Source organism: Polypterus senegalus, chromosome 4 (assembly GCF_016835505.1).
Source record: "Polypterus senegalus isolate Bchr_013 chromosome 4, ASM1683550v1, whole genome shotgun sequence".
NCBI classification, from domain to species: Eukaryota; Metazoa; Chordata; class Cladistia; order Polypteriformes; family Polypteridae; genus Polypterus; species Polypterus senegalus.
The window spans coordinates 22,795,886-22,809,930 of NC_053157.1; the positions used below are offsets into that span (position 1 = coordinate 22,795,886).

At 39.0% G+C, this 14,045-nt stretch overlaps 1 protein-coding gene across 1 annotated transcript in view; it reads left to right on the top strand.

Moving 5' to 3' along the window:
• Window positions 1-14,045, top strand: part of adamts12 (ADAM metallopeptidase with thrombospondin type 1 motif, 12) — a 623,896-nt gene that overhangs the window by 18,156 nt on the left and 591,695 nt on the right. Inside the window, exon 2 of the mRNA XM_039750336.1 lies at window positions 6,467-6,819. Coding sequence (XP_039606270.1) covers window positions 6,467-6,819 — 353 coding nt within the window. The remainder of the gene's footprint in view (window positions 1-6,466; window positions 6,820-14,045) is intronic.

Sequence of the window (14,045 nt, forward strand, 5' to 3'; positions counted from 1 at the left end):
TGGCGTTCATTTATAAAGCAGCGGAGAAGCTGTGTGAAGGCAGCTACACAAAAAAACAGCAGAGCGCCACACTCTGAATGTATTCCTCAAATTACCGCTATACCATCTGATCTCCCATTTCAATTCAAATGCATCAAATTTCCAGTAAGGCTCTGCTTTGCGATGACAATTAATAAGTCTCAGGGACACACCCTACAAAAGGTTGCCATTGATTTGAGGCAACATTGCTTTTCTCCTGGACAACTATATGTTGCATTCTCAAAAGAAATCTCTGATTACTCTGTTTATATATATATATATATATATATATATGTAGATATATATATATATATATATATATATATATATATATATATAATATATATATATGTATATCTATATATGTAGATATATATATATATATATATATGTAGATATATATGTAAATATGTATATATGTGTGTGTGTGTGTATATATATATATATATATATATATATATATATGCCAGCAAAACTCATAACAGTGACAAAACAATTACATTGACAATCATGTTACGTTATTTTTAAAATGTTTCCTTTTCTTTTTCATAACTTCTTTAACACACTACTACACTACTTCTGCGCTGCGAAACGCGGGTATTTTGCTAGTCTATATATATATATATACAGTATATATATTGTGAACGATAGGGGGCGCCCTCGCTCCCTTGAACCCCTGTCCACGACTCCAGACACCAGGTAAAAGTCCTCAAGTTGACTTTATTTTCTTGCCACAGTGCACAAAGCACACTCTTCTCCACAATACTCATATAATTCACAATAATACAACAATAAACCAATCCTCCAGCTCCCAGACGCGTTGCCACCCTTCCACCCAGCTCAGCTCGTTGTCTGGGAGTTCCCACAGTCCTTTTATAATCCCTGACCCGGAAGTGTTTCTGCCCAATAGTCCACAAGTCCTTTTCCCTTCCGGGTCAGGGTAAATAGTCCCTTTCTTCAACCCGGAAGTCCGTCGCTCTTCCTGTGACGAACCTCCGGGTCACAGGGCACGAAAAAGCCCTCGGTCCTCCCTGCAGCTCCCTCCTGTGGCCCCCACGGCATCCAGCAGGGCTTTGCATAAAAACTCCAATGTCCATGATGCCCTGCTGGTCTTCTGGGGACCTCCTCGCTGCAAGGAGGGCTCCACCTGGCGGCTTGGGGATATTGGCCGGGATAAATGGCCGGCCATCCATTACAATATATAAAAATCCTAAGCCTAAAACTGCGCGTCTCCTTGGGGTGCATTCATCCCCCTCATCACAACACGAGCAGCAGAGACATAAAGCGGCTGGCATGTAGCGCAGGCCAATGGGGTTGGCAAGCAAAGACTTTAACTTATTATGATAAACAACAAAAAATGCTTAATATTACCAATATAATAGAAATCCAGCAAAACACTAAGCACAAAATAATAAACACTCACGAGACAGTCCAGTTTCACAGATGCAGATGATGGTGGTATAGTTATGAAATAAATTCCCCTGAAAACAGCCTCCTGAAAGTGATGTAAAGGTTTATCCTACTGTGATGATTTGTGGAAGTTGGGCGTACTCCAAGGAGGAGACATTTTCCAACTCGACAATCACACGACAGCAGGCACAGGACAAGAACATAAATCCGGAGAAAGTTCTAATCTGATGGGTGTAATTGTAATCCAATTGGATTTAAATGGGATTTAATGTTTAATTAAAGGTTTGAAATACTAAATTTTATTCATTACATGACACTTCCTATCAGACCCATCAACCCTTGACAGGATGCCAGTCCACTGCAGACATATATACAGTATCTGTATCATGAAGAATCCTCAGGTCCATCTATTCTTGTAGATTTACAAATACATCTTTTAAGAAATAATAAAAAAAAACATCCTAACCAATCATTGTAGCTCACTGTAGGTAGCATTTAAGATGTGTGCGACAAGGATATAGTTCCAACATGGAGAAGGAGATATTACAAGTGGCAGCATAAGGAGTGAGAATTCTTTTAGCAGTCAATTGATAACTCGTACATAGCAATTCCAGAGACCATGGAGGAGACAGGGATCCCACGACATGAGCACTGCCCTGCTGCACAGCGTACCTAATAAGTAATTCAAAAATTTCATCACCTGGAATTTTTACTTCTGACCTTTTCAATACTTTACATAAATCAGAGATTGTAGAAATACTATATTACATAATTGAGTTATGCCTGCACAGTGTTAAATGCCTTAACAATGTATTCAAGACTCAATAAATTGCAATTGCCAATTAACACAACTTGAATAAAAAAGAAACAAAAGACTTTTGTAATTAATTCCTTCTTTAATTAAGCATGTCTGACAATAGTATTTTTTATGAAATAAGACTCGCTAAGCTAATCAATTATGACAAATGTTAAGAAATAACAGAAGTGAAAGGCTTTTGGAACCAATGTAGGAAGCACTTCAAGACAGAAAAACTCTTATCTGTTCCACCTCTAAATGACAACCACTTTTTTCAACCTTCTCAAACATACCCAGTATTTAATGTTTGATAAATTCAGGGATTAAAACCTTTAGAGAGTCCAATAATATTTTTGCATCATACAGACGATTAAAATTCAGATTTAATTTCTCATCAATACAACTTTCCCTAGTACTTTCAAGCAAAAACTTTGCTAAATGGAACTTGGCCAATATTCTTCACCTTACACTTCTTTCTATTCCAGAAAAAATACTGATACATCTTGAGAACTCAGGTAGCATCTCTACTTCTTCTTTTTCTTTTGGCAGCTCCTGTTAGGGGTTGCCTGTCCTCTTCATCTTATTCTGTTACACCCATCATCTGCATGTCCTCTCTCACCACATCCACAAACCTTCTATAGGCCTTCCTCATTTCCTGGCAGCTCTATCCTTAACATCCTTCTCCCAATACACTCAACATCTCTCCTCTGCACATGTCCAAACCAACACAATCTTGCCTCTCTGAGTTTGTCTCCCAACCGTCCAACTTTAGCTGACCCTCTAATGTTCTCATTTCTTATCCTGTCCATCATCATCACACTCAGTGCAGATCTAAGCATCTTTAACTCTGCCACCTACAGCTGTGTCTCCTGCTTTCTGGTCAGTGCCACCGTCTCCAACCCATATAACATAAAATTTCTACAATTTATAAAAAAGATATTAAAAGTCCTTCCTTTCAACGATTCCAGGATACAATGGGAAAAGGATCTTTCACTTAATATTTAAGAAATGGAGTGGAAGGCATCCATGCATAGAATACACTACACCTTAATGAGAAATATGAACAGCTTCATTAGGACCACAAAGAAGCAGACAAAAACAGACAATGCTGCCATTTATTTCTTTCCATATCAAGCACTGTGTGGAATTGTATGTGTTCATTTTTGGAAGTGTATCTTTTTCGTGCACCCTGATCTCTCTCTCTCTCTCTGATGATGGTATGAGATAAAGTAGGCATTAAACAAATGAGGATGGGCTTTATGTGTGGGCATACTTGCTACACAAGTGTTCAGGTTATGGACTTTATAAACTCTGGTTATCCTATAATTTACCATCAGAATGCCGCATTCACCTGGTATTCATTATGGCCATCTGTTTGCAGTTGTTAGCAGCTAACGGAGGTGAAAAAGCGTGAAATATGAAACAAACAAGTTGGTGTAATAGCTATCAAGGTATAATCGAAATAGTTAACTAATTTGTAGTTGAAGTCACACAAAATGTTTCTTTATTTTAAAATAGACTAATTTTAATTTCTGCTGTGTTTATGATTTATTCGCCAAATGTATGTTTTTCAGTCAGAGGTTTTTTTAAATTTAAAACTACGTACAGCACAATCTATTCAAGATATTGCTTCAAAAAACTGTCTTGACATATTTTCTTTAAATAAAAGTGTGCCAGATTTCAACAAAATTCAACCATGGGGGCTGAGATTTTTTTATGAGTACAGACAGACAAATGTCGGCTATTGCAATAGGTGCTTCATGTATTATTTGTAAACGTACCTAAAACAGAGATAAAAAAGCTAAAGATGCCATTTTGCTAAAAACTATACCTGACACTGGCAGCTTTTTCAGAAAATAAACCAAAATGTTGATTTGAACAGGCCGTCAATGCTGCGGTTGAGATGAATGCAGCTGACTTTACAGATAGTCTGGAAAAAGCTAACAGTGCTGCCTCTAGCAGGAATGCGCAGTCTGATAACACAGATGTGAACAACAACAATGTGGCAAATAATGAGGCCACTGCAGATGATAAGAAGCATTAAACCAGGCAAAACCTGAGCAAAGGGATAATTATGGGGTCCGTTATTTCATTTGGTGTAAATATGTGAGCTCTGTCCATTCCAGGAGACGGAGCTGGAGGTGGCAGAGTTAAAGATGCTTAGATCTGCACTGAGTGTGACGAGGATGGATAGGATTAGAAATGAGTACATTAGAGGGTCAGCTCAGGTTGGATGGTTGGGAGACAAAGTCAGAGAGGCGAGATTGCGTTGGTTTGTGCGGAGGAGAGATGCTGAGTATATTGGGAGAAGGATGCTAAGGATAGAGCTGTCAGGCAAGAGGAAAAAAGGAAGGCCTAAGAGAAGGTTTATGGATGTGGTGAGAGAGGAGGACATGCAGGTAATGGGTAACAGAACAAGATGCAGAGGACAGAAAGATATGGAAAAAGATGATCTGCTGTGGCAACAACTAACAGGAGCAGCCGGAAGAAGAAGAAGAATGACATAGGTTTCTTATGTGAATTTTCCCTTGGGATTAATTATCTATCTATCTATCTATCTATCTATCTATCTATCTATCTATCTATCTATCTATCTATCTATCTATCTATCTATCTATCTATCTATCTATCTATCTATTAATTATATAGTGCCTTTCATATCTATCTATCTATCTAAAAATGTTTAATTGATGTTTGTTAACTACAGTATCAAAAGTTGATTTTCTGCATGATGTTGCACTCATAAACATGTTTGTTGCATTCGTTTTAATTTACTAATAAACAAAAAACTGGAAAGTGAACTTGACCCATTGTAAAAAAATAAATAAATAAATATAGAATGAATTTGTTATAGTAAATCCAAATAATATTGGATTTGTTTGCTTCTTCAGTCCCTGTATCTGATTTTTTTCTTTACATGTCTGATGTTCATAGTGTGTGTGTGTGTCCCTCATGGGGGTCTTTTAAGCTTTGACATGCTGGGGCTTGAAGGGGTCTTAATCTGGCCTTTTAGTTATCCAAACTTAGAAAACTTTTATGAGAAAGTCAAATGATTTGTACATGACTCCATCTGTGTTGGAAATTAGTGGATCAGTTGCTTTCAATTTCAATTATTCTGTAACTGAAAGTTTGAAAATTAAGATGAAATTTTAAGGAAGCCAGAAATCTAATGAAACAGAAGTTAACGTGTAAGAAAGCTTACAAAACTTACAAAACTTTTGTTTAAGTTCTGTGTGGTCCAGTGTACAGAAGTGGAAAAAATTGCAGAACTGCTGCTGCTATCACAGGGTAGCCATTTTTTAAGTTGCCTCTTAACAAAGCTACTGCAAGAGCAACCATTACACTATATGAGCTATTGAAGTCAGTAACTGCAACTGCATATGATGTTTATGGGTAAGCACTGCCCAAGCCATTCCATTAGGATGATGTATATGGGAGAATGGTAAGGTAAAATCCCTGGTTTGGAAGGGTACACTTTATATCTTTACAGATTAGATTACAAATCTTTATTGTCACATACGCTGTGAGAGCATAGTGAAATTCTTGTACCACAGTTGCAGAAACTCAAGATGGGGACAGGCAATTCTCCACCTTAATCAACTGAGCAGTGGTAGAAGTTAACTAGTGTTTTGGATACCACCCTAAAACTTTTTAACCTTTTCAAGAATAAAAGCCTTTTCTGAACCTTTTTAAGGATGCAGGTCATGTTGACAGACAACCAATGACAGTCAGTGGTCTAGACACACAGAAACCTGAAGTTGCTAACTGTCTGGACAGGGAAGCCATTGCTGTGGAGCGAAACACGACTGCCTTTGTTCTTTCTGAAGTCAACAATGACCTCCTTTGTGTTGTTGACATTCAGAGAGAGGATGTTATTATGGGGCACAATACAGTCAAGTCTTCTGCCTCCCTTCTGTAGGCTGCCTACCTGACATCTGAAGAATGTGGGTTGATAAGATTAAAGTGAAACGTCCTGATGCTACACGTGGCCTGTTTCAAACACTGAATGAACAGCAAGTAGGACTCCTCAGCTCCAAACATAATGTATAGTAGAATTAGACTCATACTGTATGTAGTACCGAGTGCTGAGAATCTTATCAGAAGTGCAGGAATGGCAAACGAGGCACAACAGTGGGAAATACTGGCTGCAAACCTGTAACCCTCTTCCAGAAAACAGAAACTGGGAAAGAAAATAGACATTTTGTAAATAACAATTAAAACGTGTTTTTTTTCCCTCCACAGGAGATTTCCTCAAGAATCATGAAGAATATGGAGTAGTATATCCAACAAAAGTTGGTTCACAAGGAGAATTTTTGTCACATATTCTGCCCCATCATGTAAGGACAAAGAGAAACATTGAAACAAACCTTAATCGTGTTTATTACAATGTAAACTACAAAGGGAAAGATCTATTTCTCAATCTTACAGTAAACCACAATTTAATATCTAGTAACTATGTCCTCGAGAGGAGATCTGGAAGCCTGCATGATGCTAAGATGCAGCCCAGAAATCATCATTCCTGTTACCTCATTGGCACTGTGACAGATGCCCACCTAACAAATGGACCTGCAGCTCTGAGCACCTGCACTGGGCTGGTAAGTCATGTGATTTTTCCCAACACGTTTCTTTGTCACTACATTTTTGATGTGACTTGCTATACTTTATGCTTATCTGGAACTGGTGATATGTATGGACTTTGAAGGACATATATGTTTTTACTTATTGCCATAAATGAAGTCTTTGAGATATGAGGTTTTAAATTGGGGTTTTGCAGGACTTTTAATTGGATTATAAATTATATGTTGGTATATCCAGACGTATTGTACTCTACAGTCTACTTTGGTAACAAAATAACAATGTAAGTGAATTATAATTTAATAAACAGTATTATGTATTGTTGATATTTGGTCTGGTTGCTGAGCACTTGTTAGGTCAGTCGTTGTTGTCTGGCATGTGGCATCACAGTTTCAAAGGTATTAAAGTCAGTGTTGTACACTTCCTAGTTTGTCCAAGTTTCTGGATCTTGCAAAAAATATTTGGTGCTAGTTTATTACCATTATTTCTAGATTTTTTTTTGTTTTCAAGTATAACTTATGCCTTTTTTTGTTCAGCTTTGATTGCATGAAACTTTTCTCGATTCTGATCCTCTTGCTCTGTTATCTCTACGACGACTTTAGATTCATGTCCTTGGTTTTGTTGATAAGATTTTTTTTCACTTTCCACTTGTGACCATGGCATATTTTCTGAGGTTCAATTTCTTGGTTCTACGAGGGACTTTCAAAAAGTTTCTGCACTTTTATATTTTCGTTAGAAACGCTAAAGGAGGGAGGAGTAGTAACCGGGCATTAAAAGTTGGTACGACGCTGGGAAAATTGCATCGCAAATGGTGACTATGTATAAATGTGATGTCATTTGTTTTTGAAAGTCTTAATAAATAGAGTTAAAAAAAGTGTGGAAACATTTTGAACATCCCTCGTAATTAAATATATTTATACTGACATTAACCTGTGTAGTCATCACAAACACTGAAAACATTTATAGGCATAGATAAAGGGGAAGTTAAACCTTGTTTTTTGCTCATTTTTACCTGCCAAAAAACCAAAGCAAGAAATAATAGAAGTAATGCAAACACAATGAGAGAATGTCAATAAAAACTGAAAAAGGAAGCCCACTTCTAATGTACTATATGATGTCACTTTTATTTTGTAATAATGTGCGTGAGTCATTAGGCTGCTGTATTCAGTGATATTCAGTTTGTAAAGCATTAGAAATAGAACCTCAATGCATAATCTTTTGTCCACTATATTATTGAAAGTAGATACCATCTTCTTTATAATAAAACAGTAAAGTCTGTGTGTTCAGTCTCACTGAGCAATCTGATTGGTCAGTTTCTCTTTCATGACGTGAAAAAAGTGGAAGTGCGAGTGTCAGACACATCGGTAAGGAGAAATGGGATGGGAGGTGTGCGGAGAGAGTCGCTTTCAAAGACAGTCAGTATGAAAGCTGAGAGAAAGTCAGAAAGCCGCCTCGAAAATAATGACAGTGTCTGAGGAACAGGCTTTATAAGAATGCGCTCAAGAATAGGAGCGCCAGTGAAGAAATGTTTCCACACATACACGAATACAAAGGAAATTAGCTGAATGTGCAAGTAGGGCAAGAAATACCAAATATTTTAAAATTCTTCCATAAGATGTCTTTGACCGATAGCGTGGCTAGTAATTCTCTTTTTTTATTCACATTCAAATATATCACCAACAGTACTCTTGTATCTGGTGACCCTAGTCAATAAAACATTAAACAAATGGGCCACTTGCCAGTCTAAAAATCTTTTCTGCGCATTTCTTGCAGGATGTGTCTAGCCATCTACATAGGTGAAACAGGAAGATGGATAGCAGACTTTCTCAGTGAGCACGTCTGAGCCGTTCAAAGCAAAGACTTCACTAAGCCTGTGGTAGAACACGTCACATCCCTTAATCATAGCCACCCTGATCTCTCTGTTTGTATTCTGTCACAGGGCTTCAGAGAAACTTCTCTAAGAAAGACAGAAGTAGCTAAACTCATTCTCAGTCTGGGATCACATACTTCCCCTGGTCTTAATGACCAACTCACTTTTAATCTCTCCGTTCATCTTTTCTAATGGCAGTTTTTCAACATCTACTCTCATGTTTTCTCCTTTTGTCTCCCCTGGCTTCATTTATTCCTTCCCCTCCTGTATGTTTTACCTTCTCTTTCCTAATCAGTTGCACACCTGATGAAGCCTCTACAGCTGAAATGTCATCTTTAACCTTCTTCCCTTTTCAGCATGGAAATAGCATGAAACCTTTTTATTCTTTGTAGATGCACACTGCTCTACACAGCTCTACACTGCTCTACACTAGCTCTTTTTTTGTTATCTAATATTTAATCATCTACGTGTGGAAGTGTATGTATCTGTCTAGCCTGGAAGTGAGAGGAGGAGTCGGGGTAAGGGCTCCACCTCCGAGGAAACAGAAAACTCGCTTAGCCGCTAATAACACAAGTGAGACGAGCACATCGGCAAAACGGAACCTCCGAAGAAAGACAAAGTCGCTTAGCTACTCTCATCGGCAAAATGGTATCCCTTTTACTTTTCCTCCCAATGCTAATGTACAAGCGATGTGAGCACGTCGACAAAATGAATCCTCCTAGGGGAGAGACGCCCAGAGTAGTTCCTTTCAATTACCTGACATCTCTACATTCCATTTTTTTTTTCTGACGATTTCAATGGTTTCTAGGATCCTACATGGCTAGTCGGTTTATATCGAGGGTGGGCAGCATTGGTCCTGGAGGGCTGCAGGGGTTAAAGGTTTTTGTTCCAACCCAGTTTCTTAATAAGAGGTCAATTACTGATGATTAAGCACTTGTTGCTCAAGTGACATTTTGATTCTTCATTACAGTGGTCTTGCTTGTTAAGTTTCCTCACTAAGAATTGCTTATTTCAGTCTTAAACAGCAACATTCACTGTTTTAATGGCTCCTTATTGGCAATAAGATGCAAATGACAAAGGAGTCAGCAGTTCCCCATCTAACTTGGTTTAATAAAACACTTAATAGAAAAATGTGACAGACTGAAAATTAGATAGATAGATAGATACTTTATTAATCCCAAGGGGAAATTCACATAATCCAGCAGCAGTATACTGATACAAAGAAACAATATTAAATTAAATAGTAATAAAAATGAAAAGAATTAAAATAAAATTAATGTTAGTATTTACTCCCCCGGGTGGAATTGAAAAGTCGATAGTGTGGGGAGGAACGATCTCCTCAGTCTGTCAGTGGAGCAGGACAGTGACAAAAGTCTGTCACTGAAGCTACTCCTCTGTCTGGAGATGACACTGTTAAGTGGATGCAGTGGATTCTTCATGATTGACAGGAGTTTGCTTAGTGCCCGTCACTGATGTTAAACAGTCCAACTTTACTCCTACAATAGAGTCTGCCTTCTTAACAAGTTTGTCCAGGCGTGAGGCGTCTTTCATCTTTATGCTGCCACCCCAGCACACCACTGCGTAGAAAAGAGCACTCGCCACAACTGTCTGGTAGAACATCTGCAGCATCTTACTGCAGATGTTGAAGGATGCCAACCTTCTCAGAAAGTATAGTCTGCTCTGCCCTTTCTTACACAGAGCATCAGTATTGGCAGTCCAGTCCAATTTGTCATCCAGCTGCACTCCCATATATTTATAGGTCTGCACCCTCTGCACACAGTCACCTCTGATGATCACAGGGTCCATGAGGGGCCTGGGCCTCCTAAAATCCACCACCAGCTCCTTGGTTTTGCTGGTGTTAAGGTGTAAGTGGTTTGAGTCGCACCATTTAACAAAGTCTTTGATTAACTTTCTGTACTCCTCCTCCTGCCCACACCTGATGCAGCTCACAATAGCAGTGTCATCAGCGAACTTTGCATGTGGCAGGACTCCGAGTCATATTGGAAGTCTGATGTATATAGATTGAACAGGACCGGAGAAAGTACAGTCCCTCTGGCGCCCTGTATTGCTGAACACAATGTCAGACCTGCAGTTCCCAAGACGCATATTGAGGTCTGTCTGTAAGATAGTCCATGATCCATGCCACCAGGTGTGTGTCTACTCCCATCTCAGTCAGCTTGTCTCTAAGGAGCAGAGGTTGAATGGTGTTGAAGGTGCTAGAGAAGTCCAAAACATAATTCTTACAGCACCACTGCCTCTGTCCAGGTGGGAGAGGGATCGGTGTAGCATATAGATGATGGCATCCTCCGCTCCCACCTTCTCCTGGTATGCGAACTGCAGAGGGTCGAGGGCGTGGCGGACCTGTGGCCTCAGGTGGTGAAGCAGCAGCCGCTCCATGGTCTTCATCAGATGTGACGTCAGAGCAACAGGCCGGAAGTCATTCATCTCACTAGGACGTGATACCTTTGGGACTGGGGTGATACAAGATGTTTTCCAAAGCCTTGGGACTCTCCCCTGTTCCAGGCTCAGGTTGAAGATGCACTGTAGTGGACTGCCCAGTTCCAACGCACAGGCCTTCAGCAGTCGTGGCGATACACCATCTGGGCCCGCTGCTTTGCTGGCACGAAGTCTTTTCAGCTCTCTGCTCACCTGTGGGTGGGGATGTCTCACCTATGCTGGTATCAGCAGAAGAATGGTTGGAGGATGCAGTACTCCGAGGTGAGAGTGGGTTACTGTGATCAAACCTATTAAAGAAGTTTTATCTGTTTTAGGCTTCAAATCATCTGGTTGATATCCTTGGAAAAGAAAAAAAATCTATGATATAAGAACCTAACATTGCAGATTAAAATTAAATAACGTCTGAGATTGGTAAAGACTGCTTTCTAATTAAGTTATTAGGTTAGAATGAAAACCTGCAGCCATTGTGGCCCTCCAGGACTGATGTTGCCCACTCCTGCTTTATGGGGTTTATAGTATCATTATTGTCACACATACAAAGTACAATAAAGCTGTCACTTACGTGTCCTAATCATCATGCAACAATTTGCCAGTCTCGGATTATTAAGCATAACCACCTTACCTCGAAACCTTAAATAATTACTTAATGCTATGATAACCAGGATGTAACTGTATCAGAACATTAGATACAAGACCTGACATATATCTGGAAAAGAGCAACAATTATCTTGCAATCCCAAAAGACAAAACTATGTCATATATAAATGGTTTTTCAACTCAATAAAGCACTCCCTAAAGCCTTGCAGAGAAAGTAGGAACAGTATCAGTTTAAAATGGCAGGCCCAATTTAAATGTAAATGAATCAAAGGTATTTATACCTCAGTTTCTAATAATACTGCTATTACATTTGGGAATGATACTGAAGATGACTAATATAAGATAGTTTTCAGATCATTTACACTACTTTACACTGCTTATCAGACAACATAATAAGTTAAACTCACCTGTTGGCCTTTGTACAAATTGAAGAAAAGGAGGAAAAAATAGAAAATTTTTACCATTGCAAAAGCATGAAAGACATGACCAGTGGTGAAGATCATTTCAATCTCGAGCCTGTTTATGTGAAATCTTTTGTTTTGCCGGGGATCCATTGTGTTGGTATAATAAGATTTGATAATGCTAAGAAAGACAGAAAAAGTGCTTCTTATGTAAATGTAGCGTAGAAATCCTTCATGAGTAAATTCTCTTGATAATAATTATTCTCTCTCCCAGCATTATGAGTTTCTTCTGACCTGCAGGCATTTTCATATTTCGGGATTTTATTTAAACATGAGTCAGATTTGGTTTCAGTTTCTGACACTTGGCTGTCACAATTACAAACATCACTAAATGTATTCCAGGGAATATAACACTTGCCATTCATCACTGGATGGCAGTTTGTTCTACTTTATGGTTATTAGCATATTATCTTTAGCATCTACTGTGCAATGTGATTGTAGTTATTAACACAAATTAAATATTTTAGGCCAAAGGCTCCTTAGATATGAAGAAGGGATCCCACAATTCCTGGAATTGGTAAATAGCATGGGAGTAGGGTGTAGTTATCAACTAATCCAGCACCTAACACAGGCTTAAGTCTGCCAAGTGGCATTGTGCTGGGATGATCAAGTGCATATTTCTAACATTTATTCTATAGTCATGCATGCAACTTTAAGTTTTTTCCACAAACCAAAAAAAAACATGTCAGGTCATATGGAACATTATGGTGAGTATTGCATTTTTGACATTCACGGACTTGTTGAACAGTATCTTAATCAGCAACAATGCACTGAAATTCCATGCCATCTGCAGGAAAGCATCTGCAATAAACATCCAGAGCAGCGGCACCATGAATGCATACCTGAACACGCTGCTATGTCAATCCAATAATTTTTGACCCGTAACAATGTGGTTGTTGCTTTACAACCAACCGTATTTGGCAGATCTTTGCTTCCTTTGAATTTTTTCAAGAGACTAAAGGGAATACAATTTGCTATCATGTTGGAAATCCTAGAAAAAATCACGAGAGGCTCTAGATGTGGTAACACAAGATAAATACAGGAAATGTTGTTAGGAATGGGAAAAATGTATTGAATCTCAAGGCGAGAATTTTGACAGTGACTAAAAAGGAATTGCTGCAAGCGTTTTTGTAACAGTTCGTACATATATTAAATTGCTGAAATATTTAGACTTCTTGCATCAATCCACCCATCAAATAACTAAATTATTGTCTATATTTAGACAGTAGTGTACTTCACCATGGATTCCACCAATTGTAACCCTTTGTTTTGCTGTTAACCGGCTATAGTCAGTTCCCAATGCAATTTGCCAGCACGTCGGAGCTGAGTATATTCGGCAAAGTGCATTCGTTGAACGTCACAACCGGCTAAAGTCAGTTTCCAGTGCAATTTGGAAGCACGCCGGAGCCGAATATATTCGGCGACATACATTCATTGAACACCACAACCGGCTAAAGTTGTTTCCCAGTCCAGTTTGCCATCATGCAGGGGCCGAGTATATTCAGCGACATATATTCATTGAATGCTGCAACCGGCTATAGTCGCTTCCCAGTGCAATTTGCCAGCACGCCGGAGATGATCACTAAGTTCCGTATATTCGATGAGCAGCCAGCTCATGACCACTGCTGGCCCCAGCAAAACTGCAGCAACACTGTCCCTGGGATTCAGCCGCTGCACTAGACTGGCCTGCCAGCATCAGTGCTTACCTCTGTGTGTTTGTGTGCAGCCAGTTCAAGCACAGTTGGCTCGGTGATTTACTGAATTTCATCAATGGCATCAGATGCACCCTTTACAGTTCATTGGCAGTGTGTAAAATGATCAGTGTTGCAGCAATTGTGATGCTCTTTGAATGAAAAAAAAT